Source organism: Xenopus tropicalis, chromosome 4 (assembly GCF_000004195.4).
Source record: "Xenopus tropicalis strain Nigerian chromosome 4, UCB_Xtro_10.0, whole genome shotgun sequence".
Taxonomy (NCBI): Eukaryota; Metazoa; Chordata; class Amphibia; order Anura; family Pipidae; genus Xenopus; species Xenopus tropicalis.
Window position 1 is genome coordinate 95,089,772 of NC_030680.2, and position 19,068 is coordinate 95,108,839.

The 19,068-nt window shown below is 39.6% G+C and overlaps 2 protein-coding genes across 5 annotated transcripts in view; both read right to left on the reverse strand.

The window, feature by feature from the left end:
* Positions 1–19,068, reverse strand: part of agbl4 (ATP/GTP binding protein-like 4) — an 809,806-nt gene that overhangs the window by 252,978 nt on the left and 537,760 nt on the right. The gene's annotated exons all lie outside the window — the stretch shown is intronic.
* bend5 (BEN domain containing 5) lies at positions 803–18,295 on the reverse strand. Of its 4 annotated transcripts, none has more exons than XM_002931416.5 (7): positions 17,725–18,295; positions 12,576–12,712; positions 10,412–10,796; positions 6,471–6,563; positions 3,547–3,707; positions 1,680–1,893; positions 803–980 (listed from the first exon to the last, which is right to left on the reverse strand). In XM_002931416.5, exons 1-7 carry the CDS (start codon positions 17,912–17,914, stop codon positions 823–825), a joined length of 1,338 nt encoding a protein of 445 aa, XP_002931462.1. In that variant the 5' UTR covers positions 17,915–18,295; the 3' UTR covers positions 803–822. The 4 variants fall into 4 exon arrangements, with proteins under 4 accessions (XP_002931462.1, XP_004914054.1, XP_002931463.1 ...); XM_004913997.4 differs by having other exon boundaries at positions 3,616–3,707; positions 17,725–18,290; XM_002931417.5 differs by lacking the exon at positions 6,471–6,563 and having other exon boundaries at positions 17,725–18,272.

The window sequence follows — 19,068 nt, forward strand, 5'->3', positions numbered from 1 at the left end:
TGCCATGCAGGCCGTTTTTGCCCAGTCTCTTTCTTATGGTGGAGTCGTGAACACTGACCTTAATAGAGGCAAGTGAGGCCTGCAGTTCTTTAGATGTTGTCCTGGGGTCTTTTGTGGCCTCTCGGATGAGTTGTCTCTGCGCTCTTGGGGTAATTTTGGTCGGCCGGCCACTCCTGGGAAGGTTCACCACTGTTCCATGTTTTGCCATTTGTGGATAATGGCGCTCACTGTGGTTCGCTGGAGTCCCAAAGCTTTAGAAATGGCTTTATAACCTTTACCAGACTGATAGATCTCAATTACTTTTGTTCTCATTTGTTCCTGAATTTCTTTGGATCTTGGCATGATGTGTAGCTTTTGAGGTGCTTTTGGGCTACTTCTCTGTGTCAGGTAGCTCCTATTTAAGTGATTTCTTGATTGAAACAGGTGTGGCAGTAATCAGGCCTGGGGGTGACTACAGAAATTGATATTGAAATTGAAAATTGAAATTGATAAACCACAGTTAAGTTATTTTTTAACAAGGGGGGCAATAACTTTTTCACACAGAGCCATGTAGATTTGGAGTTTTTTTTCTCCCTTAATAACGTAAACCTTCATTTTAAAACTGCATTTTGTGTTCAATTATGTTATCTTTGACTAATAGTTAACAGTTTTTGATGAGCAGAAACATTTAAGTGTGACAAACATGCAAAAGAATAAGAAATCAGGAAGGGGGCAAATAGTTTTTCACACCACTGTATATTGGTACTCATTCTAACATAAAGTCAGATATTGTTTGCGCAATGGAAAAACAGACACAGTTAGACCATATAAAATAGTCAACATTTATTGCACATTATACTTTGCTTCTCTCCTCTCTTCGTTTTTACAAGACTTGTTGATATCCATTATTTTCTCGCAGATGTATTTGTTGACTTTCGACAGCCTTTGTGCAATTTCATTTTCATCCATCGTCTCTCGCGCAATTCTATCATACATGCATTCTAAGGCAGAAGAAACAAATTAATTTTAATTCTTTATACTGATCTACTTTTTAACTACTAAAACATGAACAGCACACAGTGCAATCAGCAATACAATAAATAACAGGACACGTTATAAAGAAAATAGCCTCCTCCTCCATTCTCCTGCAATATGTCACATTCAATTTTTTGCTTCGCCTGTTATATTTAAGCTATTGCAGTAGATGGAGGACTTGCTATATCTGTTTCTTTATTTTAATATACAATAGTTATTAATGCTTTACTAAACTCTAAAACCACAGTGGCTGAGATGGTTGATGACTGTAAATTCGATTTCTCATGCTGAAAAATATCAATATTTACCTAATATAAATAAGGTATTTTTCAATGTTTTTTCTAAGTGAATTGCCACCCACCCATCTCCAGAAGACATTTTCACTTTTTTTTTTACGTACTGAGAGGAAACGTCCCAAGGCAGCCAATTTTTCATAGCAGTGATCTTAAATTATATTATTTATATATATATATATATATATATATATATATATATATATATATATATATATGATTTTGTACACACTATACATTTGTATTAAATTAATGGTTGGTTTAGAGATATTGCTAGTTAGAGAGCTATACTTTATAGATCTACACATTTTACTGTTTCAATGGGATTACAAAATATAAAAAGTTCATGTACTGTAATGCAAAAATTTTTACCTCTGACTACACTCAGCTTGTGAGGTGAGAGTGGTGGTTTGGGAACTGCATCTTTCTTCTTTTTGGTTGCCACACCAGTAACACTGCGGTTTTTCAGTACATCTGTGCCCCAGATCATTACAGCCAGATTCTTTGTATATTTAGAGTCTCCCTGTGTTGCCTGGAGTTGGTGCCATTTTTCTTCATTCACCCACACGCCGCTGCCAAGGTGTACCTGCAAAAAAGAACACTGATCTTAAATACTTGTATCTTCCATTAACAATCATAACAGATCCATAGATTGAAATTATAGTGACTGAATTCCAAGATAAAAGAGCAATATTACTTTCTGTTTGCATCACATACATAGGACAAAAATGTAATATGATGAGGGATATTATCAGGAAATACATTTCTAACAACCATGGTGGTATTGTCTGCTTACAAAATGGACATTTAAATGGGAAAAAGATGCAAACCACCCGGTGATAAGAGGGAGGCAGAAAACAGAAGAGGTGAAGGTGAATGAGCCTCAATACAGAGATTAGATATTTACTTCCCAAGTAAAAACTACAGCTGATCTGAGCTTTGATCTGGCCTTTGATCAGTGCTTGTGCCACTAGCATTAAGTTGTTCCATTAAAGATATACATACATATACAAGTCAGCTCAAATTCACTGAGGATCCCTGGGACAGATGACGGAGCTGCACTGCATAGTACCAAGGGCTGTGCACTTTTCAGTAAACAGAAGCACTATCCTGGGGTCTAAAGTAAGCCAATATGCACTAAAGGGTGCCCAACACAGGGCCCAGTGATTTTGTAGTTGACATCCTTTAAGGTGTAGTGCAAAAGTGTGCCCTATTTCAGTTATGAAAGCACAGTCTGATTGGACTACAGCTCCAGCATGATCACTAAAACCAGCAGCTGCCATACTTGAACCTCTCTTGAATGGTCTAGCAAGTGCAATTTCAGTAATTGTGCTACATCTGCAACCTGTTATGCTGAGTTTTGAGTATATATTATATAGTCAAATGCTATAGTTAAAATATGCTAATATCATACCTAGTGTTTTGGCCAGAAGGGCCACAGAATAGTCAAGAGAGCAGCCTTAGTACTAGTTTATACATGAAACTTGCTGTTTAGGTGCAGTTAGAAGAAGCTCATGTGTCAATCCATATGGGAGAGTCAAAGGGTGAGGGGATGGTAATTCTTACATTAGAAGTTTATTTTAGGGAATGTAGACAAGTCAAAATGAGAAAAAAACAGGAGCATGCTTTTTACACTTTGTCCTCACTGAATTTATTTCTTGTGCTAAGACACAACGTGGGAGTACAAGATACTATGGAGAGGAGACCTGTACCAGTAGCAGTGTTAAAAATAGCACTCCTGCAGCTGAGCCTAGCATTTTGTAAATGAGCCCTACACTCATCTGAAAAACACATATAAAGAGAATCACATTCTTTTTTAAGGGATTAAAATGTACTGTGTAATTGCTATATGACTAATTACTAAGGTAATGAAAAATGATATTAAAAACATTTCCTTTAAAATACACATTGCATTATTATATGCACTATGCATACTGTGAAGTGTGTATAATTCATGTATGGATTACTATAGCACCAATGTTCATCAGATTTAAAATGTTTTCCTTGTATATAATGCTTAATTTCCAGGAAAGAACTACACATAATTCAGACTGCTCTTTAGAGAAACCTAGCATTCTGGGATGTGTCCAGCATTCATGGGTGTGGGTGTCAAATAAGCATCAGCATTGTTAATGGCATATAATTTGCTGGCACACAAGCCAAGGATAACATACCAAATCTAATATATATATATAGATCTATTAGATATATAGATATATATATTTGTATGGTATAATACCTTTCCATTTTCTAGAATATATTTGTCCAGCACAGGAGCTGGTGTAGAGAAGAAAGAGGAGGTGCTTGCCTCTTCATTGCTTATCTTCTGAATTTCAGGCTCAGGCTCAGGATCAGGATCACAGTATTCTGACTTATCAATTTGAAGCTCAATTGTAGGACCTGAAAGAAAGAGCTGCTAACATTAATACATAATATTCTACTGACAAAAGCAAGCAATAAAACATCAAATACACACATAACATCATTGTTTGGTCTGCCCTTTTCTTGAAGCAGTGGTTTGTAGCTCATTCCTCCCTTCACTGGTTGCTAATCAATAGCTCAAATGCTAACACACAGGATTCTCTACTTAAGTATGGCTGTACCTTAAGTGGCTTGGTGTTATTGATATGGCAAACATACAGTATGTATTGAAGTGTGCAAAGCAATCACCATCTTTAAAATCCATGCTCTACAATATTGATTTGCAGTGCATTACTTTTTTATACATTTCTTTACATTTGCAAAAAAAAACTCCAATTACTGATCACTTTGCTGAAGCCTGCTACAGTAATATAAAGGCAAATTCACTATTGTTAGCAAAAAATGTGTTTTCTGTGTCTTTCTGTGAGTGAAAAGAATGGAAATGATTTTACTGATTTACACGTATGCCACATAAATTTTCATTGTGTTAAAATAAGCTTGAAATGTACATGCTGGTTCACTGTACACACTGGTTTGGTGAATAGAAGATGCTGTGCAAACACTGAGGTGCTACACCCATTGTGTTGTCAACCCTTAAGGGTAATGTCTCATGGAGGGATAAGTTGCCCTTGACAGATCTCTGCTATCGTGTGCGACTATTCTCTCCGAAATCCCTTTTCACTGACAACAATGGGAATCGCCGATGCATTGCTTCGATTTTCCAAAGTCGTGCAAAGTTTCCTCCTGCAGGTAATTTTGCATGACCTCAGAAAACCGTACTGACGCATAGACCTTTCAACTGACGATTCCCTTTGTTGCCAGTAGAAAGGCATTTCGGAGAGATTAGTCACCCACAGTAGCAGAGATCTGTCAAGGGCGACTTATCCCTCTGTGGGACATTACCTTTAGACTGTAGTAGAATGTTAATGGGAAACTATACCCCTGTACATTGCAGGTCTACATAAAAAGATATAAAACAGCCCATATGTAAAATGACAGTTTCATATAAATAGTATGTTCCACTCGATAATTAATTATATAAAAACAGCCATTTAAAGTACTAAAGTAGAGTTAACATTTTCATGGTGTATAGGGCTCTCTACAAACTATTTTTTTTATGAATCTCATTGCTAGTCAAATTTAAAGTGTCATACTTCCTGGCTAAAAGATTGCCACCTATCTTGCCTTAAACTATTCATCTTGATCAAGTAGGGTTTGTTAAGGGCAACAAGAATCTGATAATACCAGACCAATATTAAAACTTATAGAAATAGATTGGAAATGAAGCTGGGGATGCTTGTCGGAGGCCTTACAGGCATACAGCATAAACATACCCTTCCTTATGGCGTTACAAATCGCCCATGACACGAGTTACCCATGCAGGTTACCTCTATAATCCCATTAACCTTTCAAATGGTACAAGGCAGGGAGGGGTGCTCTTTATCTCCTATCACCCCCCTTATTTATTTTAATTTAACAATTTTACTGAATTTTCATACAGTTAGGAAGAAACAGCACAACTGTAGGGATACATAAAACCCTCTGTGACAACACAATCCTCCTAATTAAGTTATACATTTCTAATCAGTTGCTAAAGAAGTTTTGTATACAGTTATCATTTCTATTGTCATGAATAATAAGGAGTAAAACAGAATAAAAATACTTAAACATTTATGATGAGATCTATTGCAGGAAATGAGTTGTAAAGCATACATGTGTCCATGTTATCCAGTTTTTTAAATATATCATTACACTGTCTTTGCATTAACTTTAGAATTTTGCTTTAACATTTCATATCTGATCCCCCATGTTCCTCTATGAGGGGCTGCCATAGGCCATTAGCATTAGAAGCTATAACTGACAGGCTGAAAAGGGACAGTCAGTTTGGCAAAACAGTCAGGTTTAGGAACCTCAATTAGCAATACCAGCCCTATCAGTGAAAAATGATCACCATGACCTATAGGTAACTTTTCATATTTTTTTCGTGTCAGTATCACTTTAAGATTATATTTAGAATGCTGACAATTTCTATCCCTCTCCACTTCCTTAAGGATAAGCAGAAAACCTTTTTATTACATCATAAAAAAACATAACTGAGCTTTCCTTCTCCTTTGAGAATGAAGCCATTCTACGAGCTGGCTACTCATTCATTTCCACTTGAGAAGGAGGCAGCAAGAATGCACAGTAGACTGTTCTTTGTCAGACTTACTATTCACAGAAGGAAGTCAAAGGGGCCCATTCATAAAAGAATGAATTTTTTTTTTTTTTCAGAAAAACTTTTTCGTGGTTTCCATTAACTTCCACGGAAAAGTTGTATTTTTCACAAAGACTACGACCATTTTGGAATTCATTCAAGCTTTGGTACCGTGACGATCTTTAGGCCAGGTTGGATCTGTAGAGTACCATTGACTCCTATGGAAGGCTTCCAAAATCATACATTGAAGTTTCAAAGCCAGAAAGGTTTTCCCGCCGTTTACGATCATTCGGATCCAAAAATTTTGTGACACCCTCAACCAAAATGTCTGCTCACTATTTTGACTTACAAGGGAAAACATTGCTCTGGTACAAACTGTAGGAACTTTATACATAAAAAAACTCACTAAAGCAACTTCATTTTAGGACTTTCAACACAGTTTTTAATGCACTTTGGGCTATTATTTTATCCAAAATAATCCTTATTTGGGTACAATTGTCATTAGACTTTTAAAACAAGGTATTTTCTACCAGTTAAGGGTGTCTGACCTGCATTTCTTCCACAGAATTCAGTATTTTTCTGTTCTATTAACACCTGAGAGGAGACAAGAACTCCATTGGATCTGTAACTCCAGGATGAAACTAAGAAAAATATACAACAAAATAAAAGTTACTATCAATAATGTACCCCTCTAAAACATGCACCATGTTCTTAAAAACATCCAGTGAATCCAAGAATAACCCTAAGATCTCCTTCTAACCTAACCATTTTTTAAACAATACACACAGGGTTCAGCAAAGGGGCTCTTATTAAAAATTACTTGTCCAATAAGGACAAAGCAGCACTGTTATACTGTTTATTTTCCATGTTAAAATTATTTATTCCAGCCTGGAAGAATTGCCTAAACTGTTAAAACCCCCTTACAATATAAATTGGGGTTAAAAAATCACTGAGCATTAACACACCAGAGAATAGATGTCAAATACATTCTGACCAACTGATCCATTTATCTCAAAGTCAGGAAAATCAAAGCAAATCTTTGATAATGAGATCTTTCCCAAATGATAGTATTTCAAGGCAAGACCAACAGTATTCTCTGAAATCTAGAAGGTAGTTACCACAGGCCAAAGCCATTCATAATTTACAAATTCAGAATCACTTTTGAATGTTTTCCTGCTTCACATTATAGAGAATAATAAGGCAAGAAAAATAACTGTTCTTGGGTCATTGTGTCCATCCAACATCCCTCTGAGAAGGCTTTTGTCATAATAGATAACTCAGCACATACAGTGCTATCAATTCTGTAACCAAAGCCTAAATGCAAAACTGCTCCTACATAGAATATAACCATTGAAACTACATACATTTACAGTAATTATATGGTCACACACCGGATCCAGTTTCTTTTGGTACATATACTGCTTTAAACAGTTACATACTCAGTTACTAGCCACATTACTTGATATTTTTCATTGTAATCTATATAATTTATAATTATAGTTAAGTAAACTATTGTAGATTCCACTGAAAATTTGAAAGCATGTTCTTATGGAACTGGTATCTAGTTCATAAGCAGCTCATGTCACAGTTGCCTGTGTACTAGTATTACATGATTCCTAGCCACCTGTTTTCGCCAAAGGCTACTATTCATAAAAGAGGCTGTCAATTTCTTTTTAATGGGGTGCAAGTAAATGGCAGATTTGTACATTTTAAAGGAGAAGGAAAGGCAAAAACTAAGAAAGCTTTATCAGAAATGTCTATGTAAATACAGCCATAAGCACTCACAGAAAAGCTGTGTCCTCTACAAAAGAGGAGACAAGAAATCCTGTGTTTCTTTTCATAATTATGTTCTTAGGGTATCTGATTTACTCTCAGAAAAATCCTTCATTCCAGGGGCCAGAGGCTGAGCAGCTCTTTCCTCTCTCCCCTCTCCTGCTCCCCCTCCCATAAGAATTCATAAATCTCACTCCCACCACCCTTAGGAATATGTACTCTCTGAGCTATAACAGCTATAACTGCAAGCAGGAAGCTACCTAAAATGGCAGCTGCTATTTTAAACAAACAGAGAAAGCTTCTAGGGCTCTTTACTCAGGTATAGTAATGTTTTTTGCAGAATAAATGTAGTGTTCTAGGTGGCACTAATCTGGCAAATCTATTGGCAGTAAAATGCCAAAATGACTTTCCTTCTCCTTTAAAGGAGAAGTAAAGGTTAAGTCACTTGGGGTGCCAAAATGTTAAGCACCCCCAAGTGACTTTAAGTGCTTACCTTGTACCCCGGGCTGGTGCCCCTGTTCGGAGAAAACTGCACCAGCCCAGGGTACCTGCAGCAAATGCTTCCTCTTCCGTGTTCGCACTTGCGCATGCGCAGTAGAGTGAAAAGCCGAACTTTAACAAAAAAGTCTAATCATGCGCCGGCCCAGGGATTTCCCCAGCTCGCTACAGGTACCCCGGCTGGTGCGGTTTTCTCCGAATAGGGGCACCAGCCCGGGGTACAAGGTAAGCGCTTAAAGTCACTTGGAGGTGCCTAACATTTTGGCACTGTGTCACAGGCACCTGTTTGAGTTGTAGCTAATGTCTGTTGCTCATTTCTGCTATAGGGTCTGCGTTGCCCATGTTTGAGCTTCATATAAGACTCCTCAGATTAAACATGTTGTAAGGGCTTATGTATCTATACATACCCTAACGGGAATTAGAAAAACGTGGCCTCTCTTAGCAAAGGGAAATAATGATGTTCCCAGAGAACACAATTAAACTAAACTAAGGAGCAGATTTACTATAAGTATAACTTTTCTTAGTTTTTTTATTTATAAAAAATTGAAGAAAAAATTTCTATGAATGTCAGATATTTATCAAAAAAATCAGAAATGAAAAAGCATGTGAGGGACACTTTGACGCTGGTTTTTGTGTGACAATTTGAGAAAGTCGCAGTTTTCATGTGCCAAGTCGATTTTTGGCGACTTTTAGCGCTACAACCAAGCAGTCCTGTAGTTAGGTTAATTTAAAAAATATGGACCAGTATTTGAGTATATCCTTGACAGATGGACCAGACACGACTTAGTATGTGTCAGACACATTCGGAGAAAAAGGACAAGCAGCATGTAGTTTCCTTTCTGAAAAGTTATTAAGACCCACAAAGCTAACTATGCACTTGCTCAACACATTAGAAGCAAGTTATAAGCTAAATTAGTTGTCCTTAAAGCCTAACACTAGACATATGTTAGAAGTGTGTAATTGTGAATAAATGGATCTGTGTGTGTGTGTGTGTGTGTGTGTATATAGAACAGCATTTGGGTGTTCTCAGGGCACAGCTCTGAAACAACATAGGTGACAGGAAGAGCACAGTGTAAAGCATCACTAGGTGAAACACAAGAGCAGTTGAAATTACAAGCAAGAAATGTATGAAACTTTATAAAAAAAAAAAAAAAAAAAAAAAAAAAAAACAGTACAGTATCATGTACAGTGGATTTTTGTGTTCCACAGCATGGCAAAGCAAGTGTTCATTGATTTCAATCTGCCCTGCGAGTCTGTAAATTAACGCTGAATGCAAAAGAAATTGGTCTTGAGCTAATTTTTCTGCCTTCAGTAGTAATGTCCACTCCCGCAGGCATAATCCCAAAGGACAGATTGAATCAATTAACACTTCATTGCTGTTGTGGGTGGAAAACAGAAATCCACAACACCAAACTTACTTCACAAACTAAAGGAAATAGACTATCATGGAATTCTATGATTGCCCTTACTTTCTATCTACAAGGGTTTTCTGCTAGACAGACGTTTTTGGTACACTCATACTGGGCAGTCGTACAGGCATACTGTGGCTGTGTGGGTGGTGTTGGCAATGGTAACTAAATAAAATTAAAATAAGAATACGTCAGTGGTTATTGTGACCCTCAATTCTTGCTGTTTTAGTAGAAGTAAGGGAATATATATAATGCTTTACAGACAGGCCCCCAAATGGAAAAATTACGGTCCTGCTTAAGATGGAGCAGTACAGAGGACAGAAAGATTAGAAAAGGATCGCTCACATGCAGGTACCCCAGGCCGGTGCAGTTTTCTGTTAATGAAGCACACTAGCCCCCCCAGTGATACCTTTTCTCCTCCTTTAAGGTACATCTTTCAATTTCTAGAACTAAATGACCCATTACTCTATGTAACTATGTAAACCAACTTCTATAATCCAGCTACTATCTATATGTTGGGGCCTGGAACTTAAGAATACACTTGCTACCTGTATAGCCTTAATTTCAAAAGGACTATTATGCAAGCTTTACTAATTGCTAATTACCTAAAAGAAGCTGAATCTTTCCTGGGGTTGTGATGCAAATCAAGGAACTCTCTAAGGGTTGTGGTCCTAATGCTCCTCTAAAGCTGCTAAAACCCACTCTCCCCATCATGAAAATATGAAACTTCCTGGATGGTTTTAAAAATATGAATATATGGTACATTGAGTACAATTGCAAAATCCACCAAGAATCTTAAATAAACTTACCGCTGCCCAGCCTTAAAAGTAAGACGTCCTGGAGCCTCCTATTAAGTACTCGAAGTTCCTTCACTTCTGTCACAAGGCTTCCATAGTCTTTCAGCTTTTTTGCCTGCTGCACTAGCTGCTTCCGAGTTCTTTCCAGTTCATGCTGAATATGCTTCATTTCCTGCTGTTGCTGTTGGTAGCTCCTCAGTAATTCTTCATACAAAACCCTTGGAACCACAGCTGCCTCTAACCTGTCCATATGGCCTACAGAGTGAAATGGTTCTGAAAAAACCTCATCACAACGTGTGTTATGACTTGGTCCTATAAAACTCTGCTTTTCCAACCGTGCCACAACAGCTTCAATACTCTTGTGAGCGCCTTCCACTTGCTTTCTTCCATCTGTTCTCTAGATACATTGATGAATATAAGTGTGTAAAATTACTAGTATATTGCACTGCCATGTTCTGAAATTGTTCATTTCCTAAACAACCCACAAAATAAAAAAAAGTTACTTAACAGTTACTAAAAAAAGAATCTTTTGTATTGGGTACCTTAGAGTTTCTTAAAATGCTATATCTTAAGTGGAATACAATAAGACACCATTAAGATGTCTAAAGCACAGCAAGAAGAATTTTTACACTAATGCATTCTGAGGTTGTAAATGCTCATACAAGGTTTTTTTTTTTTTTTTTTATATTTTACAGCAATCTATATATACTACCATGACTTAGAGCAGCAGCAAACTATGTTGATACACTGTCCAAAAGAAATGAATTCACTGTTGACTTTGCCTATATTTTGCCTTTGTGATACTTTACAAAGTCAGTTCCACAAGAAGCTGTTAATTAAGCAGTGTTCAAAGGAATTAATAAAGGAAAAAATTAAAATAGAGTAGACAAGATAATACAGCTATGGGATACGTTATCCAGAATGCTCGGGACCTGGGGTCTTCGGATAAGGGATGTTTTCATAGTTTGGATCTCCATGCTTTAAGTTTACTAAAAAAAAATAATTTAAACATTAAATAAACCCAACAGGATTGTTTTCCATCCAATAAGGTTTAATTATATCTTAGTTTGGATCAAGTACAAGGTACTGTATTAATACTACAGAGAAAAAGGAAATCATTTCTAAAAGTTAGAATAATTTCTTTAAAATGGAGTCTATGGGAGATGGCCTTTCCGTAATTTGAAACTTTCTGGATAACGAGTTTCCGGATAAGGGATCCTATACCTGTACAAAAAGACCTAAGCTTTAAAATCACCAATTAAGGTGGCAACCTGTCTTTTTAACATTGAAGTTAAGATCGGACATTTGTAATACAGGTATCGGACCCCTTATCCGGAAACCCGTTATCCAGAAAGCTCCGAATTACGGAATACCCGTCTCCCATAGACTCCATTTTAATCAAATAATTCAGAATTTTAAAACTGATTTGCTTTTTCTATGTAGAAATAAAACAGAACCTTGTAATTGATTCCAACTTAGATATAATTAATCCTTATTGGATGCAAAACAATCCTATTGGGTTTAATTAATGTTTTATTGATTTTTTAGTAGACTTAAGGTATGGAGATCCAAATTACGGAAAGAGCCCTTATCCGGAATACCCTTGGTCCCGAGCATTCTGGATAATGGGTCCTATACCTGTAATATAATTCTGGCATATTTTCAGCCACTGAAGAATTAAAAGTTTTGCTTTGGCAGTTTTAAGTTTACTTTTTAAAAGGTTTTCACAGCATGTCCACTGACCCTTTCCCTGATAGCATTTTCATTGGCTTAAGGGCACCTCAGGAAAAGCTCATTTCTAGGCAACGCAGCATACATTTTTTTTTTTAGCTGCCTTAACACCTAGTGCTCCAAACTGGAAAAAAAAATCAGTCTTTACAACTGAGTCGGCAGTAACATTGGCTTTTAAGAACCTATTTGCAAAGCTAATCATTTTAACTAAATTCCCTAAACATATAAAGTGACAGGAGTGGCAGAACTACCCTGGGTGCGGAGGGTGTGTTTGCACGAGGGCCCACTGGACGCTCACACTGATGTGAGCAATTCGAAATTCGCCACTAAAAAATTTATCCGGGGGGGGGGGGTGGGGTGGGTACCCAGGCCCCGGGGATGTTTAGTTCTGTTATTGAGCGACAGGCTTCAATTACAATAGAAAAAGTTTTGAGTAACGGATTACCTTAAAATGTCTGAGCTCAGAGTCTTCCTCATCTTCATAGTCTTTAAACTCCCAAGGCTCTTCTGAGTAGTTCAGAGATAGCTTGGGGATTTTAATTTTTTTCTGCATTACACGGTTTTCCAAATCAGATTTATTTTCTAAATGAAATTTAAAAAGACAGGTGTTAATGTTTTATAAAACTTAAATTATATATCTGTAGACAATAAGGATGTAACTTACCTGACAAAACCACCACAGGTAAACTAGCTTCAACCTATCATATTATTGTTTCTTTATGGCAGACTGCTTGCTTATTTAAACATTTTAAAAGAAGAGACCCCAGAGTCTGCCTGAGTATGACAATGGAAAGGCTATAGAAGTCAGTATCCGGAAACCCAATATAAGGACAGGGTCCTAGGTCAAGGACTAGGGCTAGGACTGCTGGACATGGGCACAGGAAGCAAGCCCCTATAATGTCACTGCTAACACTGCAGGAAAACATACAGAAGTAAGCCACACAGCCAAATGTGGTGATATGTAAAGAGTGGGTATGTTTATGTAGAACACTGGGGAGCATCTACAGACATCAACATTCAGTTCCCTGAGAAGGCAGTCCACCTGCAGTCTACCATATAATATACAGATCCTTCTTTCACTCAGCATGCTCCAAATGTTGTCTAAAAGATCATATGAGGTTCAACAACTAATATTCTAATATCTCCAAATCTAAAAAAAACCCAGATGTTTTGTCAGTACCTGTTGCTAGATTGCAGTACTTTAAGCTTTAAGAATTTCCTTCATCTACTAAGAACAGCAACACGGAATCGAGGATCTTCTAGCCACAACCAAACCAAAGACTTTCTTGCCTCTGGCAAGAATTTCACTTTGAAATGTAGATCTCTTTTAGACAATCTAGCGTCACTGAATTAGTAATTTTCTGAATTTGTAAACAGAAGTTGGCCTGCTAAAAACTTACTCAACCTGGGAGGTGATATGCTTATTGGAAATATTTTCAGAGAGAAACATATAAGCCCTCTTGACTTCTTTATAAAAACATAACATAATGTTTACAGAACTGAAGTACTATGAACATGAAATGCATTTCATCTTAATTATTTACAATTCTAAATAATTACAATTCTAAAACAGTTACCTAACTTCTGTCTTAAAGGGGACCCGTCACCTTAAGAAATAATTCCAAATTGTTTTCTATTGTGTTTGTCAAGCAAAATAAACTTTACTTACACTGTATAAATTATTTTAATCTTATTTTCTTCAGCCTTGGAATTCACAATTGCAGCAAGCAGGCAGGCGCCATTTTGTGGGCACTGTTATCAAAGCAGGCATTGCATCCTGCCAAAATCTTGTTTCTGTGCCAGTATGGGGGGGACCTGATACAAATGCCAATGCACTGGTTACAAAATTACATGGTGAGGAGGGAGGGGGAATGTAAGGAGTGCAGCAACATCTAAGAAGTTCTGAATTGAAATTGAAAGTAACTGTTTGCCCCGCCCCTATGCCTAAGGCATAAAGGCGGGGCAGGCAATATATGATTGACAGTGGTAATGAAAATATGATTTTGAGTTTGACGTTTAATTTGAAAAGGGCTTTTATTATACAGCTTTTTATGTCTGGGTGTCAGGTCCCCTTTAATGTACAAGATCCTTCATCAAGTTTAGCCAGTAAAACACTCTTTCTTGGTACTCTCTGTTTTTAGACATCCAGAACAGGATCTTTCTCCAATACAGGTGTGTAAGTACTTCCTTAAAATCCTGAACAACAAGTCCCTGTTTCCACTCCAGTATGGAGTGTATCATTACAGTCTAGACAAGAAAGTGCCTTGTTACAGTCACGTTTTAAAAGTGCACTGTCCAGACCTGCAACTGCCTAATTCAACTGAAAAACTGCAAGTACCTGTATCTTTTCCCAGGATAAAACTGCAGGCATCTCATTTCAGCATAGACATGCAAATGTTTCATTTCAGCACAGACAGGCAAAGTGCATCTTTGTCTCTTTTCAGCCTAGACCTATTGAAGCCTTGTTCCAGTCAAAATTTGCAGGCCAGCCCCGCAAATTGTCTTCTTCCGGGCCAGCCCCGCAAAGTGTCTTCTTCCGGGCCAGCCCCGCAAAGTGTCTTCTTCCGGGCCAGCCCCGCAAAGTGTCTTCTTCCGGGCCAGCCCCGCAAAGTGTCTTCTTCCGGGCCAGCCCCGCAAAGTGTCTTCTTCCGGGCCAGCCCCGCAAAGTGTCTTCTTCCGGGCCAGCCCCGCAAAGTGTCTTCTTCCGGGCCAGCCCCGCAAAGTGTCTTCTTCCGGGCCAGCCCCGCAAAGTGTCTTCTTCCGGGCCAGCCCCGCAAAGTGTCTTCTTCCGGGCCAGCCCCGCAAAGTGTCTTCTTCCGGGCCAGCCCCGCAAAGTGTCTTCTTCCGGGCCAGCCCCGCAAAGTGTCTTCTTCCAGGCCAGCCCCGCAAAGAGTCTCCTTCACGGCTAGCCCCGCAAAGTGTCTCCTTCTGGGCCAGCCCTGCAAAGTGTCTCCTTCCGGGCCAGCTCTGAAAAGTGTCTCCTTCCGGGCCAGCTCTGCAAAGTGTCTCCTTCCGGGCCAGCTCTGCAAAGTGTCTCCTTCCGGGCCAGCTCTGCAAAGTGTCTCCTTCCGGGCCAGCTCTGCAAAGTGACTCCATCCAAGCCAGCTCTGCAAAGTGTCTCCTTCCGAGCCAGCTCTGCAAAGTGTCTCCTTCCGGGCCAGCTCTGCAAAGTGTCTCCTTCCGGGCCAGCTCTGCAAAGTGTCTCCTTCCGGGCCAGCTCTGCAAAGGGTCTCCTTCCGGGGCAGCTCTGCAAAGTGTCTCCTTCTGAGCCAGCTCTGTAAAGTGTCTCTTACCGGGCCAGCCCTGCAAAGTGTCTCCTTCCGGGCCAGCTCTGCAAAGTGACTCCATCCAAGCCAGCTCTGAAAAGTGCCTTCATCCAAGTCAGCTCTGAAAAGTGTCTCCTTCTGGGCCAGCTCTGCAAAGCGACTCCATCCAAGCCAGCTCTGCAAACTGTCTCCTACCGGGCCAGCTCTGCAAAGTGTCTCCTTCCGGGCCAGCTCTGCAAAGTGACTCCATCCAAGCCAGCTCTGCAAAGTGACTCCATCTAAGCCAGGTCTGCAAAGTGTCTCCATCTAAGCCAGTTCTGCAAAGTGTCTCCTTCTGAGCCAGCTCTGCAAAGTGTCTCCATTGAAGCCAGCTCTGAAATGTGTTTCCATCCAAGCCGGCTCTGAAGAGTCTCCATTCAAGACAGCTCTGCATACTGTCTCCTTCCAGGCAAGACTTGCAATGGCACCAGCCTGGAAGCATCTCATTGCAAGCCAACCTGAATATTCCACATTCCAGCTAAATCTGCATACTTTGGGTGCAACACCTCTGAGTCCAAATGACACACAGCAGGTGAAAACCCCAATGCACTGACCCTGCAATGCTTATTAGATATTTGCCACATCATAGAATTATATTTTTTTTCACCATGCATGTTTTATTTGGGGGCTTACATCCTATTAAAATTGATCAGGTCTTAAAAGTGTCATTTTTAATCAATGAGTGTGAGATTTGTGGGAGCCCCTTTATTGCCAACATTCAATTTATATCTGAAGTTAAATTAGAACTTGGTACTATTCTTAAGTAACCTGGGAGTAAGCTGTGAGAACCTAGTAAGTAGTGAGAATTTTTGAATTCTAAACTATAATGCAAAATCATATGAGCTGTATCTACCATATCAGCAAAGATGTGGTATTCCTATTTACACCACTGTGAAAGTGCAGAACCTTTATGAACTGCCTGCGGGTGACGTTTACCTCAGACAGACAGGAGGTATTGCTGTGCTCCAATGTCCTATATGCCAAAACCGAGTAGTACCTAACTGCACTGCAAAAAACAAAACAAAAAACTTGTCACTATACTGTGCACTTCACACTAGAACAAACAGTCAGAGCCAAAGAGTGAAGTCTTTGGATAGCCTTAGAAGGAACAATCCATCAAGAACCAGTTGAGAATATTTAAGTATTTACACAATCAGAAACCATAAAGTTATGCCAAAAATGCAGACCTCTACTTTGCAATCTAAACCAAGTAGGAGCTTCACTGCTGCCATAGTGTTTCCTGCCACAATCTGACAGACAATTTTTGTGTGACCTCCATACAGTAACACATTGCTCCCTCTAAAACAGTTGAGCTGACCTCAGAGCAGTGGCTAGGGTGGGTAGCCCTAGGATAAAGTTAGGGTGAAACTTATGTGGACCCTAGACATTACTGAAAATATGGACAAAGTACTGATCCAGAAATATTTCCACAAATGTCATTTTGTTGTAAACTAAGGGCAGCCCTATTTAAATACCCAGAAACATGTGCTCTAAACTGTGCTCTTATGCCCTTTTTCTTGAAGAGTTCCCAATCACATATATTTGAAATTTACATTTATTTTTTAGGCAACCAGACCAGGTGTTTTTTTGTTTCAAAGGCCAAACAGTGAGGCCCTGTGCCAAAAGCTTGCAATATGAATAAGGCCTCTAAGCCCACAGAACACCAGAATGGGGCCTCATTTACACTGGCTGAGCCTAAATACTTAGGTAACTTTAAACATAACAAGCAGGGCAACAATCCCAGAACTCTAAGAAAAAAAAAAGATCAATTTATCCCAAAAGCCAGGAGGGATGTGCAACCAGTTAATGAGTCCATTTGAATGTTTCTTTTGATACACACACACACTATTCTACTTCCATATATTTTCATTTTCTCTGTTCCAAATCTTCCTGCCCCAACCAACCAATCAGTGTTCGATCCCATTTTGTCTCTAACATTGCTTTCTACCCCAAATATCAACCACGTCTCTCATCATACTCATTGCCCACCCCTTTCCCTAACAGGTCTCCCCTTGCTGCCCCTATGGGTCTTGTCAGTTTTCCATATTCCGCCAGTGCAATCTTTGTGTGACCCTCTTCTCACCCCGTACCCCCTCAATTCCATCGCCTCCCGAGTTAAGTGTGTGTAGCAGCCTCCCAGAGCATTGTGTCTCATTATCCACCTCCCCCTCGCCTGTCTGGTTTCATTGTGTCTTATCACCATCCTGTCACCTTTGTATTTATGCTTTACTGCTGCAGGATGCCTTTATTTAAGCAATGTCGCCTCCCCATCCCTTTAGCGGTTCTCACCTGCCAGTGCTAGGATCTGTGCTCGCTGGGGTGCTCCAGGGAAGCCGGCCTCCTCCTCCAAGCTCCGGTGCACAGCGTACACTCTCCGGTTATCGAAATCGTCTGTAGAGCGGGGTTGGAAACCCCGGACCCGGGTCGCTGGCAGCGCGTAGCACACGTTATCTTCTAAAAAGCGGACGAAGGCGAACATGATCCGCCCGCACCCGGGCCCGGGATTCGGCGATCGGCAGGACGCGGCTGCCCTGGCAACGGAGGATACAGCGGCGGGCAGGCGAGAGCAATTGATAACTGAGTAGCTGAGCCGCGGGTAACCGTTTCGCTGCCAAGCAGGCTGCTGATTGCACAAGTTGTGCCCCTCAGACCCACGTAGTCGCACTTCTGTATTGCACAGTTTGTAACCAGCGAGAATGGTTTTAAACAGTCATTAAAATTGTGACAATGCACGAAATGTCAGCAACCCAAAACTTTATATTTATGGAATCGTATGTCGTGTTATCTGCCATTTGCCCTAATTGAGGCCGTTTGTTCTACACGTGAAAAACAGAATGGAGAATAGAATGAGATCAGAGACAATCAACGTGTTGGAGATTTCTACTGTTATATTTAGTAAAACAAATATCCATATGTGACTGCAGTCAAAGGTTCATTAGTACAGCATAAGTACATTTGATAAATGCAAGTGTTTGGGGGGTGGGGGATATTTAAGATACATTGGTGAATTGCCATGAACTTGGTGTGTAAACGATATCTCCCTGTGGTCATGGCATCCTCATCAGCAGATCCACTTGCAAGAGAATTTAGAATGGCCACTCTGGCTCCAATAAAAACTATTCCATTATTTAGAAGTCTGGGGTGTTTACTAAATAACCCCATTAATTTGATATGGCTTATGCAACTTCTGAGGTGGTGGAAAATAAGGTGTTGAAATTACATAAAAGAAAATACTTTAATATATACAGTAACTAGTTTTAATGGATGGTTTCACAAATAAGTGAAAATACACAGCTTTACAAATATGTAATTTATTTTACACACAGTGTAAAATTTCGATCATTCGATAGGTTAGAGAATTTTGGTCATATGACAATATCTGTATGAGCATGGCAAATCTTGATAAGAGTAGTATGATCTTTCCAGATGATGATGCATTTCTTTAACAGGAATGATGCAGGCCTTCAATGATATGCACAGGAGCTCCTAGTAAAGTAACTAGGATCTCTTGGGCCCTGGTGCAGGACTTGTAACGGCCCCCCCACTCCTCCCAGGATGCGGCCTCCAGTGGGCCACTAGGGGGTGTAGACCAGGGTGCAATCCCCTGCACCCCCAATAGTTACTTCTGGGCGC